We start from the raw sequence: 19,297 nt of genomic DNA, 5'->3' as shown, positions 1-19,297 counted from the left end.
CAATTAATCCACCATCAATTAATCTCAAATCTCACTGCCATCTTTTTTAATTTCCAAAAATGATACTAAAGTATCCCTAAACACAGGATCAATTAATATGAATTTGGTATCTGTATCTACAGCACAGGGTATTTCTATAGATGCCAAAGCATAGACAACTCAAAGATCCAGTTTCTGGGCAGTCATATATCCAGAAATATGTAGTGCATGTGCAGTCGTTACTGATCTGAGGGTGTCCAGTGAAGGTCAGTGAGAGGTGAAACACCGAACCACCATGATACAGATGTGAGACACCCAGACAGAAGTGCTGCAGATGCACAATGCTCATGGGAGGTGCAAGCTCCATCAACTGTGCCTTGCACTTCAAAAGAATTGTTCAACTACTTGCAATGAATGAGGGAGAGAACACGTGACCATAAACGAAGCCATTTCTTCACAGTTCCTTCTAGGGTTAGACTTTAGCAATGGGAGAATGGTGAGCTGTCTCAAAACATACTCTTGAATAATCTCGGGGCAGTGTTTGGCCCCATCTCAGAACCTTCCCAGGATGGGGTCCAGCAATCAGTCTTTAAATGTGTTCCAATGACACCAATGCAGTGTCAGAGAACAAGTGGGTCACAAACTAGATGTTCTGCAAACCAGGAAAATAAAGGGTATAAAAGGTTTTTATTACTGAGCAGTGGTGGCGCACACCTTTAATCCCAGCACTCTGGAGGCAGAGGCAGGCGGATCTCCGAGTTCAAAGCCAGCCTGGTCTACAGAGTGAGTTCCAGGACAGTCAAGGCTACATAGAGTAACCCTGTTTCAAAAAAAAAAAGGAAGAAATAAATCAAAAATAAAATCGCAGGGCTAGAGACAACTTAATGTGTAAGAACACTTGCTGTGCAAGCACGTCAAACCCGAGTTCACATCTCCAGCACCCATGTAAAAAGGCAGCCATTGTCATACACACGTAATCCCAGTGCTGTCTTTAGCAGACAAGAGCATCACTGGAACTTACTGGCTGCCAGCTTAGCTGCAGGCTCAGTGAGAGGCCCTGTTATCAAGACAATATGGCAGAGTACCCCATGGTTTTCTCTGGTCTCTACCAACACTCATGGTATACACGTGTATGTGCATGCACTTAAACACACACACACACACACACACACACACACACACACACACACAAATCCAAATTTAGGCTTTGGATGTAGCTCTGTTGGTATAGTTTTTGTCTTGTATGCAAGAAGTCCTGGGTTTGGTCTCTAGCAACGCATAAACTGGAAAGTCATACATAAGTCATACATGACTGAAATTCTAATACTTAGGAGGTAGAGGCAAGAGGATTAAAATTTAAAGGTCATTCACAGCCTGGAATATTTGAGACCTTATCTCAAAAAGAAAACTGAAAATTTACATTCAACTGCAGAGAACTTTAAAAGTCAGATACTGTATACCCATATAATAGAACATAATTAAAAACAATCAAACTATACAAGACTTTTCCAGTTTTTAAAAGGAAGATTTATTTAACAAGTTTCACTTAGTACAATACATCTAAATGGAATTCACAATACAAGGTAAGATTTAAATCAAAGCCTCAGAATTCCATACAAACAACATGACCAAACTCCTAAAGTATTGGTTTTACATCTCAAAATTGTCCCAGATCTTTAAAAAAAAAAGTGAAAGTGTACACTCACGTGCCTTACAGGATATTAAACCAAAAAGCTAGAATTAACAAACATGCCAAATGTTGTCACTTTGAATCATAGACACAGCTCCTATATTGATTTTTACAGAAAAGCATGTTTCTCAACATGCATCTGAAGGTTCTGATGTATTGTGTGGTATAAGAGCAACATTTAACATAAGTGAAACTGCTTTAAACCTAAATGTGCTTACTGCTTAAGTACACTCCTACAACATAACTAACTTGAGGAAAGCTGAAAGTGGATTTAACAGTTATGGTCAATACTGAACTTGTTATTATGTCCTAGATGAATATTTCAGTGTTCAAAATTGCTGAGCTTAAAGTTTGAAAACAATCTTAACTTTCACTTTACAGTAAGCATGAATCACAAGCTTGTAATGCAAAACTGTTAAACTTAAATTTTGTTCTTAAAAAAAAGGAGAAAGAAAGAAAGAAGCTGACCAGTAGTGATCAGAAGCAATTGTATTTCCCATTTACCAATCATACTGGATATGTTGGACATCCTTCCTATTCTATCCAGTTCCTATAAATGCACTGCCTTTATTCCTGGAGCTGCTTGGTGTTACTTCTCTCCCTAAGCAAGGTTTGACTGATACTCACTTGAGTTTTCCTGAAGAACTTGGTCATATCCACTCATACTGCTCTGACCACCATAACCACCACCATAACCACCACTCAGCTGCTGGCTAGCAGGACCTCCATAACTAGACTGGTTGGATAAACCCATCCCTCCCATCATCTGGCTACCATAAGCACCCCCGCTGGCCCCCGCTGTAGAATTCAAAAAAAGTTCTACATAGCTATGATCGTAGGCTCCTCCACTTGTCCCTGCAGTAGAATTCAGGAAGAGCTCCACATACCTGTGCTGCATATTAGCTTTATCCTTTGCCATAGCTGCCACGGCATCTTCATGAGTAGCAAACTCAACATCTGCCTCACCTGTAACTCTGCCATCCGGTCCTATTTCAATATGTACTCTCATGGGATTAAGAGGTGAGAAGAAATTGTAAATATCATTCTCAGTGGCTCTGTATGGTAACCCCCTCATGTGTACACAGTGCCCTGTGGTGCTCTGGAAACTGGACCCGCCATCTCCATATCTATGATCAGACATTCCTGAGAAACAGTAATTTAGGTCTCTTCCAAATCTATCAGACCCAAAACCATACCCGTCATTATACCCTCCATAGTCATCATAGCCTCCATACCCTCCACCATAGGCACCTCGCCTCATTCTTTCAAACCCAGCTCCTCTACCAATGCTATTATACCCTCTTCCAGCCCCTGGCCTATCATAAGGACCCGGGCGCTGCATAGTCATGAGCTTTCGAGGGGGATCATAGTGGGTTCGGACTTCAGCTCTGCTACTCTTGAAGATTTCAATGTACCTGTGCCCTATTCTTTCCTTGTGTTTCTTTAAGGCCTTTTCAGCTATCTCCTGTGAAGCAAACTGCACAAATGCCTCCCCTGTGCTCCGCCCCTGAAAGTCCACTGGCAGTGTCATCCCATTTGGCACAATTTCCAACCCTGAAAAGAACTGAACAATTTCTTCCTTGCTACAGCCAAATGGGAGTCCTCTAAGCCGTACAAAGCCATCATTGGCAGTATCAGGACTATTCGGACCTGTATGCTTTAACACCCAATCCATTTCAACACTGTTGGACTTGAATACTTCAACATATCTGTGTCCCATGGTTTCTCTGTCTTTCTTTAAAGCCAATTTCACTTCATCTTCAGATTCAAGTTCGACAAACGCTTCGCCACTTGGTCTGCCTTCTCTGGTGTAGATAAAACGAACACCTGATGTGCCATTTTGGATTTTGCAATCAGAGAAAAAGCGCATCACCTCCTCGGCTGAGCAGGACCAGGGTAGGCCCCTGACCTTCACCACGAACCCCTCCCTGCCCTCTGTGCTCAGCATCATGGTGACTGTTGGGCTCTTGGTGGCAAGCTTGACTCAACACAATTTCAACGTGGCTTTAAAAAAAATTAGAAAACCATTGTCATGAAAAATTGTACAAATTATAGTAAGAGAAACAAAACTATTGATAGAGAAGTTCACATCAGTAACTTTTTAAAAAGATAGCCACATGAACAAAAATTTTTCATTCATTCACTTAATAATTACTTATCCCATTTCTATTATATACTAGGTATAATTAATGGTGATTATTTCTAGGTAGCAGTACTATAGGGCTTGTTTCCATGGATATATACATGAAAAATATTAAGATATTTTTGAACATTCTAAATTATCTTCACTGACCCAATGTATTAACATCATAGAGAGAAAATTAAAGACTGCAAATAAAATATATCTCATTATATAAAAATCAAAAATTTCTTTAAATCAAAAGACAAAACTCATGAGGAGATATAAGTCCATTAATATCCTAAGAATATAAACAATGCATGCAAATCAATAACATCCAGAACTATTAAAGCCTAAGAGATAAACAGAAAAAAATATGGGAATTTACATATTCAAGCATCTTTTAGATGCCAGGTCCAGTACTCAGTTCTGACATATAAGAATCAATGAGTAGAGAAAGGGCTTACAGGCCTACAGGAGAAATGTAAGCTTCACCAAAGGTAAGTGCAAATAGAATAAAGGAAGGATTAGTTGAAGTGTTATCAGTTGGAGGCATAATGGTTAATTGAAACAAACTAAAATGATCCTGATCAGGGATCCAGAAACAATTTATAAAAATTTTCAATGGAGCAAAAAATGGAAGAGTACAAAAATCAAAAGTCAGGGCTGGCAAGAAAGAGATTAGCTCCTGAGGGTTCTATTTAATATAAGGAGGCTAGCCTCTTGTTTGGTTCACGAGCACGATGATTCAGTAGTCACACCTCTGTGTGACAGTTGCCTCCCCCAAACCTTAAGACATTGGGACATTACCGCTCTGACGCTGGGTGTGGAGAGGGAATATATAGCATCTTTTATGGATTTTAAACAGGAGTGATGTCATTATAGCCCTTTCAGACTCATCACCCAGGCAACTGGAACATTCAAACAGAAGGAAGGGGGACTAGCTGAAAAGAGCAAATTAAAAAAAATGACCTCTTAGAGGTATGTCAAGAGATTCACTAAAATAGCAGCAAAGAGGTAAGGAAAAAAAATGTAATCTGCCTAAATAAAAAAGTGGAATCTGCAGGACCTGATAAAAAGATTATGGGTATTAAGGGTTGCTACGAGGGATGGTACTTAGGAGGCAGAGGCAGGTGGCTGTCTGTGAGTTCAAGGCTAACCTGATCTACATAGTAAGCTCCAGGCCAGCCATGCAGAGCTGCATAGTGAGACCCTATCCCCAAAACAAGCAATAACAGAAGATACAGGCCACTTAGAAATACGAATAGTGGGAGAAAAAGTCTTCCCCAGAGAAGGGCACACTGACTGGTTCTCTGATACCAATGGTCAGCCCTGAAAACACACACACTAATAACATTCTACAGACTGAGCAGGCTGTATCTATATATTTAGGAATATGTACACATATGCAACAACTATGAAAAGAGGCCGGGGATTTGAAAGAGCACAAGGTGAGGAGGTGTTTAAACATGGGCTGGTTTGGAGGGAGGAAAATGGACAGGGAAAATGGTGTAATCCTATTATAACTTCAACAAAATTTAAATACAGGGAAAAGAGGAGTATATAGGGGAAAAGTCTGGGAAATATTCAAACTTCAATCACTGGAAATGAAATTTGAAGTAAAATAAACACTTTTTAACCCATCAAAAACAGTGGCGATTAAACAGTGATAAGTCAACATTAGTCACAATTAGAAGAGTGAAAACTGATGACTATTCTGGAAAAATATTTTGGTAATAGCTAGGCGGTGGTGGCGCACGCCTTTAATCCCAGCACTCGGGAGGCAGAGCCAGGTGGAACTCTGTGAAGAGTGAGATCCAGGACAGGCACCAAAACTACAGAGAAACCCTGTCTCAAAAAACCAAAATAAATAAATACATACATACATACATACATACATAATAAATAAATAAATATTTTGATAATATTTACCACACGTTCTGACAGAAAATTCACTTCAGGTATGTGCCTTAAGGAATTATCTGAAATTAAGAGCAGGACTTATTGAACTATATATTGTTTGAAAGGCATTTTAGAAAGAAAACTGGAACATTATACATTTAATATAGTTATAAAATTTTAAATGATTGAAGATCAAATATATTTTTTAATCTCAATTATGTAGAAATAAAAATTCACATACCCTTTGACCCTGCTAGAGTTTCTTCCAGGAATCTGGTCGACAGAAATACTTAAAAAATTTTTGCTGCAGCACTGTAATGGTAGAAAATCAGAAAACTAAATAGCCATCAACAGAGATGGATGAATTATATTTCTACTTTTTAAATGGAGTTCTATGCAACCCCTTATAAAAGAGATTTGCCCTTACTCTGAAAGATTTCCAAAACACATTGAATGAATGAATACATATAATACAATCCTACTTCTATCAAAATATAAGCATAAAACCAAGTGTATAAATGTGTGTGAAACGATGTAAAAGTAGCTTCGTGTAAGATAAACTTTAAGAACAAATGGAGGGCAAGAAGTGGAGGTGGCCTTTCACTTTTTAATACCATACACTTTTATAGTTTTAATCCTTTAAGCTCACTGTATTGGAACAAAAGTAATCTTAGAAAAAAAATATAAGCATTGGAAACATGACAAATTTTTTTAAAGAACTTTTTGTGTGCGCTGATGGAGATTGGATCTCAAATGTTAACAGTGACTATTGAATTTATGTTTTTTTCCATTTATTATTTTTTTCTGTGCAGGCTAACAGTCTGCTGAAAGAATAATAATTTGACAAAACATCCCAGGGATGATGGTGTTTTCTACAGCACTCTGCCTCAATAGGTCCTCCCTAGTGGCTGGGAGGTTTTGCTTCCTTACATTTCCTGAGAAGGCCACCAGGACTCTGTTACCTAACGTAGTAACCAGGATTTGTGAGTTAAGAATCTGTGTACTTTATTATACCTGTGTTACAGCACACTTTTTGTAACTGTAATAGAGTTGGGTAATGCTGAACTGTGTCCTTTTTAAATGCTATATTACTTTTCGAATGACCAAAATTCAACTCGTAGATCGTTATAAGCAGAAAAGCAAGCGTTCAAATAATTAAGTAAAAGCATTTATTGGGCGCCTCTCGAGCACGCAGTAGTGGCCCAGCTTCATACTCTAAAGGTGTAATTCACTCGGGACCCCTCGCGACCATCGGGCAGTTTGAACAGTTGAGCGCCTGAATGGATGGAGCGGTACTTGGACCGCGGGTCTCAGTCTGTTGTTGTTTTTTTTTTTTTTCTCTCCTAACTCCAGCCGTGTTTTTGAAACGCTTTTTACCTTACAGGTCCCTCTTGCGGGCAGAGGGGGAAAGGTCCCCCGAGATCCGGCCACACGAACTGATTTACAAAAACACGCACGCAGTCACGACCGTCCACCATTTCCCCACCAGGCGCAGCGCAGGCCGCTTCCCGGCACTCGGGGAGGGGGAGGGGGGAGGAGGACGCGGGGGGGGGGGGGGAGCCGAGCACGAAAAAGGCGGAGGCGACCCCGGACTCCGCTCTTCTCTTCCTTATCACCACCCGGGGTCCCCATTTCCCACCCACACACCAACCTCCAACGAGACCGGGGGATTATCCTCCTTCTTCCCTCAAACGGCTATAGCGAGACGATAGACGACGACCAGAACTACTTCTGCTCACGTAAGCGATTGATCACGTGAGTGCCTACGTCATGTGAGATCTCGGTCACGTGAGCAACTCTCGGCTTAAACTCGGGATCACTGAGGTGCTGCACTTCCTCCCGGTTTGGAAATGGGGTGGGTCAAGGTAAAGAGAGCGCCAATATGATTGGTTAATGTATGTCTTACGTGATTGTTCATTGGTCCACCTCTGGCGATAACCGTCCAGTTGCCTGAGAAACGATGATGTCATTACTGAATAGCTCATCCATGATTGGTCCGCCCCAAGGGTAAACTTAAAGCCCGTGTTAACTGCAGAAAACTGAACCAAAAAATTCCTGTGAGAATGAAGCTTTTGAGTGGAGATCTGGGTTTGGTCTGTGAGCTTGTGCTTCGTCTCCCGGCCTTAGTTTTCTGGAGCATTCTTGGGGTCAAAGCACTGGACAATGGCTTGGCGCGGACTCCTACTATGGGCTGGCTGCACTGGGAAAGGTTCATGTGCAACCTCGACTGCCAAGAAGAGCCCGATGCCTGCATCAGGTATGAAATATTGAGTGGTCCTTTCCCTTTCCGTGTGTTTGTGTGGGTGTATTTGGTAGAAGAAATGGGAACATTTGAGCTGGAGGGATAGATCCCCTACTATTGTTGCTTTTTTTTTTTTTTTTTTTTTTTTTTTGGTTTTTCGAGACAGGGTTTCTCTGTAGCTTTGGAGCCTGTCCTGGACTAGCTCTGTAGACCAGGCTGGCCTCGAACTCACAGAGATCCACCTGCCTCTGCCTCCCGAGTGCTGGGATTAAAGGTGTGAACCACCATCGCCCGGCTTATTGCTTTTTTTTTTTATCCCCAGCAAAATATTCATCCGGGATCTGGACGGTCCCTAAACTGTTATCAATGTTAGCTGTCCTGAGATGGGAGATAGCCAGCAGCCAGTGCGTTGCTCCCGCTCCATCTCTTCCTGCACTGGGAGTTTTTCATATATCATTTGGTTCCATGCAGACCCTTTGAGTTTGTACTCTGCCCTCGTTTAATGCTACCCTTGAGCTAGCCATAAGCATGGTTGGAATGGGTAGGAGGATGACTAAGACCAATGTCAGTTTTTCTTTTTGAATCACGGGTTCTTTGGCTGTACGGAAGCAAGAGTTAAAGAAACTATGAGATTACTGAGCTGTCCCTCAACGCCTTTTCCTTGGGTGTGGTATCAGGCTGGAAAGTTGACCTGAAGAAACGTTACACATCAAAGGTGAGAGAGTTGAGACCGGGTAGAACCTATCTGATCCTCACAATCCTAGTTTACAAACTAGAAGAACATCTTTTTTTAACTCAAGGAGCTGACACAGAAAAAGCTGTAAAATTGCTGGGCATAGTGGCTCAGGACTAATCCCAGCACTGCAAAGGTAGAGGCAGGCAGATCTCTTTAAATTCAAGGCCAAGCTGTGCTACATAGTGAGACCCTGTCTCAAAAAGAAAGAGCTGTAAAACGGTTATCTCACACAGATAAACTTTCAGGTAAATAAACCCATTTACAAAACCAACCATTCATGCCTGACTCCCTCAATTAGGCAAATAAAACAGATGTCTCTATCCTGGCATGTATAGGAAATGAATTGTAAGTTTACAAATATATGGGCATTTTCTAGAGAGGAGATGTTTTCCTTTCTTCAAATTCTTAAATGAATCTGATCTAGAAATGATTAAGAACCAAGTGTTAGATATTGAGTGACTGCCTTATAAAAATTATTGAAAACATAGTAAGATCACCCAGTGGTGCAAAACTTGCCTCTAAAGGCAGCTGCCACAACTCCTGCTCTGTGTTCACCAGTTATTTCTCTGAATGCCTATAAAGATAAAATCAGGGTGTTGGTCAGACATCATTAAAGAAACTGGCTTTCTAAGTTTCATACTAAGTCTATTCTATCCCTGAGACAATAAAATTTGTGGCGATTTGCCAATACAGTTTTTTTATATTTTTGTTTTGTTAATTGTGGCTGTTTTTTGGTTTGGTTTTGTTTGTTATAAAACTAATGCATGGTCATTGCAAACAATGTAGATAGTAAAAATGATATAATAGAAATTAAGACCCCCCCCCATTTCATCGTCTAGAAATAATCATGGTTAGCATCCATATACAACCTTATAATTATGTAAATGAACACACAGCTTTCTAATTGACTTCCCCAAAAATAGTATTACTTTATGTATGAGTGGATAACATCAAGACCTCAGTGCCCTAAAATTCTACTTCATTGTACCTTGAGGCAAATCATTTATCTTGTTTTGTTTTTCTTGAGGTTTGAGGACATGGCCACAGGCCTTGCAGATGCTAGGAAAGTGCTCTATTACTGAGCTTAATTCCTTGCACTTGGATTTGGGGGACATGGTCACCCTGTATGGATCAAGATAGCCTTGAACTGGGAATCCTTTTGCCACCACTTCCTATTTGCTGGGGTTACAGGCATGCAAGATCATGTCCAGTTTAATTATCTTTTAGCTAAATTGGGCTGGAGTTGTAGCTCAGTTGGTACAGTGTTTGCCTAGCATGCACAAAGCCATGGGCTTTGATCCTCATCATCTGGTAAACAGAGAGTGGTGGTGCACATTTAAATTCCAGTATTCAGGAGGTGGAAAGAAGCAGAAATATCAAAAGTTCAAGTCCATCCTATGCTACAGAAGCCTGGGATACATGTGACCTCAAGAAAAAAATGTGCTGAGTATATATAGTACCTGGTATAGAGTAAGAACTTGATAAATGCAAATGTCTGTATGTACTGTAATGTATGTACTGTCCTTTGTTTTCTTCTTTGTTTCTGTTTGTTTGTCTGTTTGTTTGTTTGTTTGTTTGTTTATCGAGACAGGGTTTCTCTGTGTAGCTTTTCCTGGAACTCACTCAGTAGCCCAGACTAGCCTTGAACTCACAAAGATCTACCTGCCTCTGCTGGGATTAAAGGCGTGTGCCACCACTGCCCGGTGTGCGATTCTTTGTTAATAGCTACTTGGATTCTTCAAATGTTGTGCATCCTATTTTTACCTGATTCTTTTTCTTCAGTTCTTCTCTTTTTTTCATGAGAAAGGTCTCACTTTGTAGGTCTGGCTGGTCTGGAACTCTAAGCAATTCAAATGTCTCAGCCTCTCAAGTGTTGAGATCACTGTCTTGCGCCACCAGGACAGGCAAGCTCCATTCTTTTCTTAGAAGCTTAATTCTAGGGCCCAAATGTATGCTCATTTTAATAACATCATTCATTTCCAAAGGTTTCACAGATATATGTACACAACAGTGTAAAGAATACCTACTTCCAACAATGTATCCAAACCTGAATTTTGTCATTCTTTTAAATCTTTCGCCAATCTGCTTTGAATTATTCTTTATGTATTTTTCTGCCTCTGTGGGACTTGATCCCAGGATCAAACATGTTAGGAAATATACCACTGAGCTATACCCCAGTCCTTCTTAATATACATTGATTTAATTACTAAGGAGGTCAAATGTCTTTTCCTACTTTAAATCTACTCCTTGAACTGTTTCTTCCATGGATCTCCCTCCCCCGATTTTTGCCATTACCCTATTTAACTACATCACCTGCATTTTTCTTTTATTCCATTAGGTTTGGGTCTAGTATGTATTGCAAATACAGGTGGTTCTTCACTTTGAGTTGTTTTGATATTCATATAATGTGACATATCAGTTCTTTCATTATTTCTGGCATTGGAGTCTTATGCCAAGAAATCATAAAGTTAAGACAAAAAAGTAAATAGCATTTTATTTGGGTGCAGAGTAAATTTGCAAATGGAAAACAAAGACTCAGTTCGACTGAAATAGCATTCCAGAGAGAAGGTGAGCTTGAGTTTTTTTGTTTGTTTGTTTCTTTTTTGTTTTCAAGACAGGGTTTTCTCCGTGTAACAGCTCTGGCTGTCTGGGGAACTCACTCAGTAGACCAGGCTGGACTTGAACTCAGCAATCTGCCTGTCTCTGCCTCCTGAGTGCTAAAATTAAAGGCATGCACCACCACTGAACTTGGGTTTTTATTTTTATTTATTATGTATACAGTGTTCTGTCTGCATGTTTGCCTGCAGGCTAGAAGAGGGCACCATATCTCATTACAGATAGTTGTGAGTCACCATGTGGTTGCTGGGAATTGAACTCAGAACTCTGGAAAAGCAGTCAGTGCTCTTAACCTCTGAACCATATCTCCAGCCCAGCTTGGGTTTTTATAAGAAGGTGATTGCTAGCCAGGTGGTGGTGGTGAATGCCTTTAATCAGATGCAGAAGCAGGTGGATCTCTGAGAGTTAGGCCAGCCTGGTCTATAGAGCTGGTTCCAGGACAGCTAAGCTACACAGAGAAATCCTGTCTCAAGAAGACCAAAAAAAAAAGGAAGGTGATTGTGAAACCTTGTATTCTTAGAGGAAGCTGGAAGACTCATGGCATGAAATGGGTGGATCTCTTTCTGAAGCCTTGAATTACAGTAATCTTTGTATTCTAATGCCATGTTACAGTAGCTTCCTTCCTTTCATAGAACACAAAGCATTTCATCTTTCAGGTGAGCTTTTCAAATCTTTTGCCAAATTCCCTCAAAAGTCTTTTTGGGGTTTGTTCAAGGCTTTCTGAGCCAAGACTAATGTTTCTCCATTTATTTAAGCCAGAGAGGAGCAGGATAGTTTTAACATATGATTGATTTTAACATATGATATATTAATGTGTAGGTATCTTAGCTTTTTGTTGTTGTTGTTATTATTGTGAATGAGATTGTTTAGCTCTACGCAGGAAAAGCTGGTACCAGAAGAAGCTATTATGCTATCTCTACTCTGCTGGGGTTCCTCTAGTTGTATGTAGGCCAGTCAGACCTTGGACCTGCAAATCATCCTGCTTCAGTTTCCTCAATAGCTGGGATTACAAACCTTTGTCACCACAACTTTTGAGTTGCAATAACTTTCCAAATTTCTCATGTATCTCATTCTTATTTTTAACTATTTGCAGTTTTTGTTTATTTCTTTTGTGGTTAGGGAAAGAACGGCCCCACCCCTTCTGTGAGTTCTGGGGCAAAGATCGTGGGAGGAAAGGGGAAACAGGGAGGATAGTTAATTTTACCTCGTATGGGTTGTGATTACTACCACAGTATCACTGAATTTTGGAACCGGTGAAATCCCAAGGTGCCTTAACATGGGAGCGTGTAAGCATGTATCTAGTGAATTGGAATGACTGTTGGAATTTCTTTTTCAGTGAGCAGCTGTTCATGCAAATGGCAGATCTCATGGTCTCTGATGGCTGGAAGGACGCAGGTTATGAATACCTCTGCATAGATGACTGTTGGATGGCTCCAGAAAGGGACTCAAAGGGCCGACTTCAGGCAGATCCCCAGCGCTTTCCCAGTGGGATCCAGCACCTAGCTAATTATGTGAGTTTAAAGCTGTTTGTTTGTTTTTTTATGGGTCTGTATCACTTACAAAAGCTTATTGAGAAACAGGCCACATGATACTTCAAAAATGGAATGGTTGCTGTTATCTGAACAATAAATTATGATGCTTACCAGGTGGAATTATCATCACATCAGCCTATATACATTTTGCAATAGCTCCTGAGGCCTGTCTTGTTGAGACTTTTTTTTCTGAAACCACTGAATTGTCTTGGAAAAAAGGAGAGCTTGGTGTGTCGAGCATACTTGTATCACCATAGCAGTGTGGGAAGTTATCAGTTATACCATTCATGAATTCTAAAAAATGAAAGCAAACCTTCCAGAGACTACTGTAGGCAAATGAAGCCCTGATACAAGCTCAAGGCAGTTCAGCAGATTTTATTCAGGATTGTAGAAAAAAGGGTCAAGCTCCAATCCAGATGGACAAGTGAGAATCTCCAACCAATGAGCAAATCCTGGGAGTTTGGCAGATAGAAAACAGCTAAGAGGAAACATCAAGTCAGGGGATGGTATAACTTAGCAGGATTCTTGCCATAGTGAGCTCACCCAGACAGATACCATGGAGGCCAAGACAGGAGGAGATTCTAAGAGACCTAACTGAAATGTAGTCAGCCTTCTCAAGATAGATCTGTTACAGTTTTGGAAGGAGACCATTGGAGATCCCATGAGGAACGTTAAAGTGGTCATAGCTTTTTCTTCACTTCTGTTCTACAGTTCACCATGTATAGTTAGAACTGTCCTAGCAGAGTTGGAGGATTTGTTCTCTGCTCCCACAAACTCAGCTAGAAAACTCGAGTGGTTTAAGGAAGCAAGCCCCCAAGACCCGGAGAAGCACATGTCTCTCTGCTCTAAGCCTTAGGAAGTCCCCTTCCTGTTTTTAACTACTTCCTGGTCCATCCTTCTCATTTCAGGTCCACAGCAAAGGACTGAAGCTAGGAATTTATGCAGATGTTGGGAATAACACCTGTTCCGGTTTTCCTGGGAGTTTTGGATACTATGACATTGATGCCCGGACATTTGCTGACTGGGGTGTAGATCTGCTAAAATTTGATGGTTGTCACTGTGACAGTGTGACATCCTTGGAAGATGGTATGTTTTTTTAAATTACATTTATTTTTGAAATTACATTACAATCAACAAAATAGAAATTACTTATGGTGTATGTGCTATGATGCCTGCTGAGAAGTCAGAGGACAGCTTGCAGGAATTGGTTCTCTCTTTATCTGTGACTACCGTGTGAGTCCCAGGGATCAAACTCAGGTTGTCAGGCTTGGCAGCAAACACCTTTACCAGCTGAACCATCTCACCAGCCCAAATAGTTTATTTTCTTCAAGAAATACAGCCATAATCATTTCTCAGTCTTTACAACATCAACTGAAAGATCAAGCCACAGAGACAAGAGCTTTGAGGCCAGAGGAAGCCAAGCCTCCAAAGAACTAATCTCAGTCATTTATTCATCTCTGTGGGATTCATTTGTGCCTAACTATGGCATGTGGCATATACTGTGTACTTTCAAGCCAAGGACTCTGAAAATGAACTATAATGAGTAATGATAACTAGATCTGACATCATTTGTGAGAGTCCAGAATGCCACAGATAAAGTAGCATCTTACCCCTGCCTTTTCTCTATATATTCATCATATCTGCACCACCTCCCCAGAGCGGTCCTGGCAGTCACAATTTAAGCAGAGAGCAAACTGTCCCTGTCACTGGTTTACAATATAACCATGGACCTTCCGAGCGGCCTCTTCAAATGTTCGGCACTCACTGGAAATTCCCTTCTTTCCTTTATTTTACCCATTGTTTTCTCTTACAGGTTATAAATACATGTCCTTGGCCTTGAACAGGACTGGCAGAAGCATTGTCTACTCCTGTGAGTGGCCTCTCTATATGAGACCCTTTCATAAGGTGAGCTAGTGAGCCCGGAATTTCAGAATCTAAGTTTCAGAATGCTTGTAATTACAGTGTGAGCTTCCGTTAACTAGGCAGCCATCTTTGCTTTCTTTCCCTTTTGTCCCACTGTTCATATCTTATTCACAGGCAATGCTGCCAGTATTCACTCCAAAAATCTGTCTTGAATATGTACCAACTCTTGCCGTCCCCACCACATCCACCCTGGCCTTCCAAGCCACTCTCATCTCTCACCCGGCCTGTTCTGACAGCCTGATCTCCCTACTTCTGCTCTCTTCTCCACCCCCACCACTTCCCAAGCAGCAGCAGAACCACCTTCTGAGAAATGTCAAGGGCATCCCATCAGTCACCTCCTTAAAACTTAACTGGCTTTGCATTGCACCGGGAGTAAAATCAAACTCCACTCACCTGCCTCTTGCCTGCCTTCTCTCTTCCAACAGCTCTTTCCCTCGCTGCACATTTTTTCTTTCTGTCCATCACATACCATATTGACCCCACTGGTGGATAGTCACTGTGCTTTGTGGTACTGGCCACACAAAGACATTTTCATATGCATCTATGATTATGTATTTGCTTATTGTTTCTGCCAAGTCTGCCCCCCAAGATTTTAAAAGGGCTGCTTACTTAACATTGAAATCTGAGCAGGTGCTACAAACTCGGGTCTGCTCTATTTTAAAATAGCCTTCGGCCCATGCACTCTCTAGTCATTAGCTGCTTGGTTTCCCTGCAAGAGTTTACCTTTACTGTTCGCTTGTTTGCCTGTCTCCCCACTAGAATGTAAATGCAGGAGGGTAGGTCTTTCTCACTGTCTCCCAACCATATGGTCACTTGAATAAGTATTTATGGAATGAGTCCCTGTTATTTTCTTTAAATCTTTCGGTAGTCTTTTTCCTCAGCATTTTAGCCCTTGGATAGCACACCTACATATCTACAAACCGATTCATTCCACAAATTACATGTCTCACATTCAGATTTTATCATGTTTGATGGCATCCTATATAATTGTACAAGCCTTATTTTTGCTCATTTAGATCATTGTAATTATCTCATTACAAAAAACAGAAACATGCCCATTTTAGGCTAGTTTACAGATTCCAGTACAAACAAAGTTCTTTCATAATGCCAGTACCTAGACACCACAGTTCAGTGCATGTCCAGCACAAATAATATTAAAGTCACTTTAAACAGGTACTTAAAATTGTATGGTCTGTTTATAAAGTGAGCATCTTCTAGTGAAACTCCCTTACATTTAAAACTCTAAAAGATGGTCAGGCCTTATTATTTGTTATAGGGAGATTTTTGATCTGTAGACTGTAGAGGCCATCCGTGCCTCCTTTAAACTGGATCATCCGCATCTCACTGCAAAGTTAAGACTGCAAACAATTCTGTCTTCACAGCCCAACTATACAGATATCCAGTATTACTGCAATCACTGGAGAAATTTTGATGATGTTTATGATTCCTGGGAAAGCATAAAGCGTATCTTGGCCTGGACAACAATGAACCAGAAGGAGATAATTGAAGTCGCTGGACCAGGGGGTTGGAATGACCCAGACATGGTAAAGACCTGAGCCCGCCTCATTTGAGAGCTGGTGGCTTTTTTCTGTTGGTGCCTGGGTCTGAAACCAGGGCCTAGCACAAACCAACGTTTCTAGCACTGACCCTATACCCAGCCCTGGGAAGAGGCTGTCTGTGAGTACTTACATCACAGTGCTGTGGAAAATGGTTTCTCTCAGTTGACCATCTAGGAATTTTTTTTAATTGTTCCAGCAGGCATTGGGTAAGCTGCTTGGAGTCTCAGCACTCTGGAGGCTGAGGCAGAAGAGTTGCTCCAAATTCAAGGCCAAAAAGTTAGCCTGGACTACAAAATAAGACCCTATCTCCAAAAAAAAGAAAAGAAAAACCTGAGAGGGTCCCTGCAGATACCCTGTCAGAGAAACGAACCTGCAAAGAGATGAGAATGAAAACCCAGTGCAGATTGACTTTATCAATCTGGATCAGACTTTGGGGAATCTAATGCCAGGCAGTTCACTGTCAGCATATTTAAAACACTACAATTTAGGTAAAGGCTTCCAGGCAGTCATCAGTCCAATTCCAGGTACACAATAAAGTTTAAGGTGTGACTATATATAGACTCTTTACAAAGTACACATGACCATGAGGGTGGGGTCTATAGCTAAAAGGCCTAGAAACTAGTGTGGCCTCTGATAGCATAGAGGTCAGCAGGCCATAGAGTACGTGTGACATGTCCCCTAAGGATGGATAATGGTCCAGGGAGAGAGGAGTCTGGGATAATCATTCTGGGGGATTTGAATGAGGTCTGCCTCCACAGATAGCAAAGAAGTCACCAGTTTGGTAACAAAATCCACTCCCAGCCTTCTGGGCAGGAAAACAGGTATTTTATCTCCCTGGTTGAGAAGAGGCCCGAGTGTGTTTAACATTCCTGGCTTTCCTTAATGCCTCTCTGTGAGTATGAGGATCTCTGTACCCTCAGCAAACAACAAAACCCCAAATAATTGCATCTTTTCTCATCTGAATTATTTCCCTCTTTGTCACAGTTAGTGATTGGCAACTTTGGCCTCAGTTGGGACCAGCAGGTAACTCAGATGGCCCTTTGGGCTATAATGGCAGCTCCTCTACTCATGTCCAATGATCTCCGACAAATCAGCTCCCAAGCCAAAGCTCTACTTCAGAATGAGGATGTAATTGCTATCAACCAAGACCCCTTGGGCAAGCAGGGTTACTGTTTTAGAAAGGTAAGTAATACTTCCTGGGAGAAAACTGACCAGGAGTATACTATCCTGCCTTAAAGTTTATGATTTGCAGTATTTGTGATGGCCTTTTAATACTTAACTACCAAATTATCCCAAGCCTAACTGCTATACGAAGAAATGGTTGGCTTTTTTCTCAGTTGTATTTCCCTTGAGCTTGAGAACTGTTAGTTAAATAGTAAGACTTTGTCAGAACTGTTACTGGGTTTTGTTTTTTAATATAGGGTTTCTCTGTGTAGCCCTGGCTGTCCCAGAACTTACTCTGCTGACCATGCTTGTTACAGGGTATCTACCAGAGAAATTTACTTTGACAAGGGTTTAAGCCAATAGAAAGTCTTTTTTATGGTTTTTCCAAGACAAGGTTTCTCTGTGTAGCTCTGGCTGTCCTTCTGTAGACTAGGCTGCCCTCCAATTCACAGATCCTCTTACCTCTGCCTCTCAAGTGCTGGGATTAAAGGTGTTCAGGATCCCGGTGGTCTTTTGGTTTCCAAAACAGGTTTTCTGTGTAGCTCTGGCCATCCTGGAATGTCCTCTGTAGACCAGGCTAGCCTTGAACTCAGAGATCCACCTGAGTGGCTATATATATCCAGAGTGCTGGGATTAAAGGTGTGTCACCATGCTCAGCTGGACATTACTTTTTAATTTCTAAAACATACTGCTGGCCAATTTTAATTTTTCCTCCAAGTATATGGTAGTTCTGACAATAAGGCTGAATATCAAATAAGACCAGTAATGGGGTTCCCATCTGCTCACACTTCTTTTCTTGGTTTTTTAGGAAAACAACATCGAGGTTTGGGAACGACCACTCTCAAACTTAGCCTGGGCCATAGCCGTGAGAAACCTGCAGGAAATTGGTGGACCTCGTTCTTACAGCATCCAGCTTTCTTCCCTAGGTCAAGGAGTAGCCTGCAATCCTGGCTGCACCATCACACAGCTCCTCCCTGTGAAAGTACAGCTAGGCTTCTATGGATGGACTTTAACCTTAAAATCTCGAATAAATCCCTCAGGCACTGTCTTGCTTAAGCTAGAAAGATAAGCTAGACTATCTAAAGGCAGAGATGTACATTAAATGGCCAGTTTTGCTAAGAACTACTTCCTGTGTCTTTCCTGTTTCCCCTTTAAATAAAGTATCCCAAAGTCATGGCCTTTAAAAGCTACTTCAAGGTAAGCTTTTGGAAAGGCTTTTGAAATAAAGTGAGTACTCCTGTGCCAGGCACTCTGACAGATGCCTCAGGTATACTGATTCATTTTAGCCCTCATAATGCTGAGCCCGGTGTTCTACCTACTGGAATCTGTAGGGCCAGGATTTAAAAAAAAAATTATTCTATTGTGTTGAGTGTTTTGCCTACATGTATGTGCACATGCATTCCTGGTGCCCAAGAAGTCAGAAGAGGGCATAGGATCCTCTGGAACTGGAGTAAGCGATGTTTGTGAACCATGTGCTCTCTATCACTGTGCCAGTTCTCTAACACACAAAGCAAGGATTTAAAGCCAAGCCAACCACACACTGATCACTAGGTGAGGTACTTGGTGTGGACTGCTTACAGTCTAGTGCGAAGAAAAATGAAATCAGCTCTCTTGGTTAAAGGATTTAAAAAATGCCAGGCTAGGCCTGGTGGCATGCTTTTAATCCCAGTACTAGGGAGGCAGTGCATTAACTAAGACCCCAAATGACTAAATACCCTAGTGACAAACTGTGGTGTTCAAGCAGTTTCAAACACATTAGTAGACATTCTAATCTGTGAGAACAAACTTGTGGTCAGGGTTCCAAAACTGCACCTTTGCTATCCAATTTTTTCTTT

At 41.2% G+C, this 19,297-nt stretch overlaps 2 protein-coding genes and 1 non-coding gene across 4 annotated transcripts; 2 read left to right on the top strand and 1 right to left on the bottom strand.

Moving 5' to 3' along the window:
- Nucleotides 1–1,483: 1,483 nt before the first annotated feature.
- Hnrnph2 (heterogeneous nuclear ribonucleoprotein H2) lies at nt 1,484–7,491 on the bottom strand. 2 transcript variants are annotated; one of them, XM_036174749.1, is made up of 4 exons: nt 7,342–7,491; nt 5,932–6,002; nt 5,721–5,770; nt 1,484–3,673 (listed from the first exon to the last, which is right to left on the bottom strand). In XM_036174749.1, exon 4 carries the CDS (start codon nt 3,618–3,620, stop codon nt 2,271–2,273), a length of 1,350 nt encoding a protein of 449 aa, XP_036030642.1. In that variant the 5' UTR covers nt 3,621–3,673; nt 5,721–5,770; nt 5,932–6,002; nt 7,342–7,491; the 3' UTR covers nt 1,484–2,270. The 2 variants fall into 2 exon arrangements, with proteins under 2 accessions (XP_036030642.1, XP_036030643.1); XM_036174750.1 differs by lacking the exon at nt 5,721–5,770.
- LOC118574922 lies at nt 4,506–4,608 on the top strand. The gene has a single exon (XR_004943797.1). It is a non-coding gene; the product is annotated as a small nucleolar RNA U13 (small nucleolar RNA).
- Nucleotides 7,492–7,506: 15 nt separating the features above from the next.
- On the top strand, nt 7,507–18,717 carry Gla (galactosidase alpha). The gene is made up of 7 exons (XM_036174752.1): nt 7,507–7,947; nt 12,621–12,795; nt 13,725–13,902; nt 14,630–14,721; nt 16,122–16,283; nt 17,283–17,480; nt 18,271–18,717. The coding sequence occupies exons 1-7, from the start codon at nt 7,754–7,756 to the stop codon at nt 18,529–18,531; spliced, it is 1,260 nt and encodes a 419-aa protein (XP_036030645.1). The 5' UTR covers nt 7,507–7,753; the 3' UTR covers nt 18,532–18,717.
- The last annotated feature ends 580 nt before the right edge of the window (nt 18,718–19,297 follow it).

The sequence above is a fragment of the Onychomys torridus genome, chromosome X, assembly GCF_903995425.1.
Source record: "Onychomys torridus chromosome X, mOncTor1.1, whole genome shotgun sequence".
Lineage (NCBI taxonomy): Eukaryota > Metazoa > Chordata > Mammalia > Rodentia > Cricetidae > Onychomys > Onychomys torridus.
The sequence above is the reverse complement of the archived record's forward strand: the minus strand, read 5'-3'. Positions and strand labels throughout refer to the sequence as shown.

Coding starts and splice junctions, on each gene's coding strand:
- Gla (XM_036174752.1), top strand. CDS start 7,754: ATGAAGCTTTTGAGTGGAGATCTGGGTTTGGTCTGTGAGCTTGTGCTT. Junction 7,948..12,620: donor GAGCCCGATGCCTGCATCAG/GTATGAAATATT, acceptor TTTCTTTTTCAG/TGAGCAGCTGTTCATGCAAA. Junction 16,284..17,282: donor GTTGGAATGACCCAGACATG/GTAAAGACCTGA, acceptor TCTTTGTCACAG/TTAGTGATTGGCAACTTTGG.
- Hnrnph2 (XM_036174749.1), bottom strand. CDS start 3,620: ATGATGCTGAGCACAGAGGGCAGGGAGGGGTTCGTGGTGAAGGTCAGG.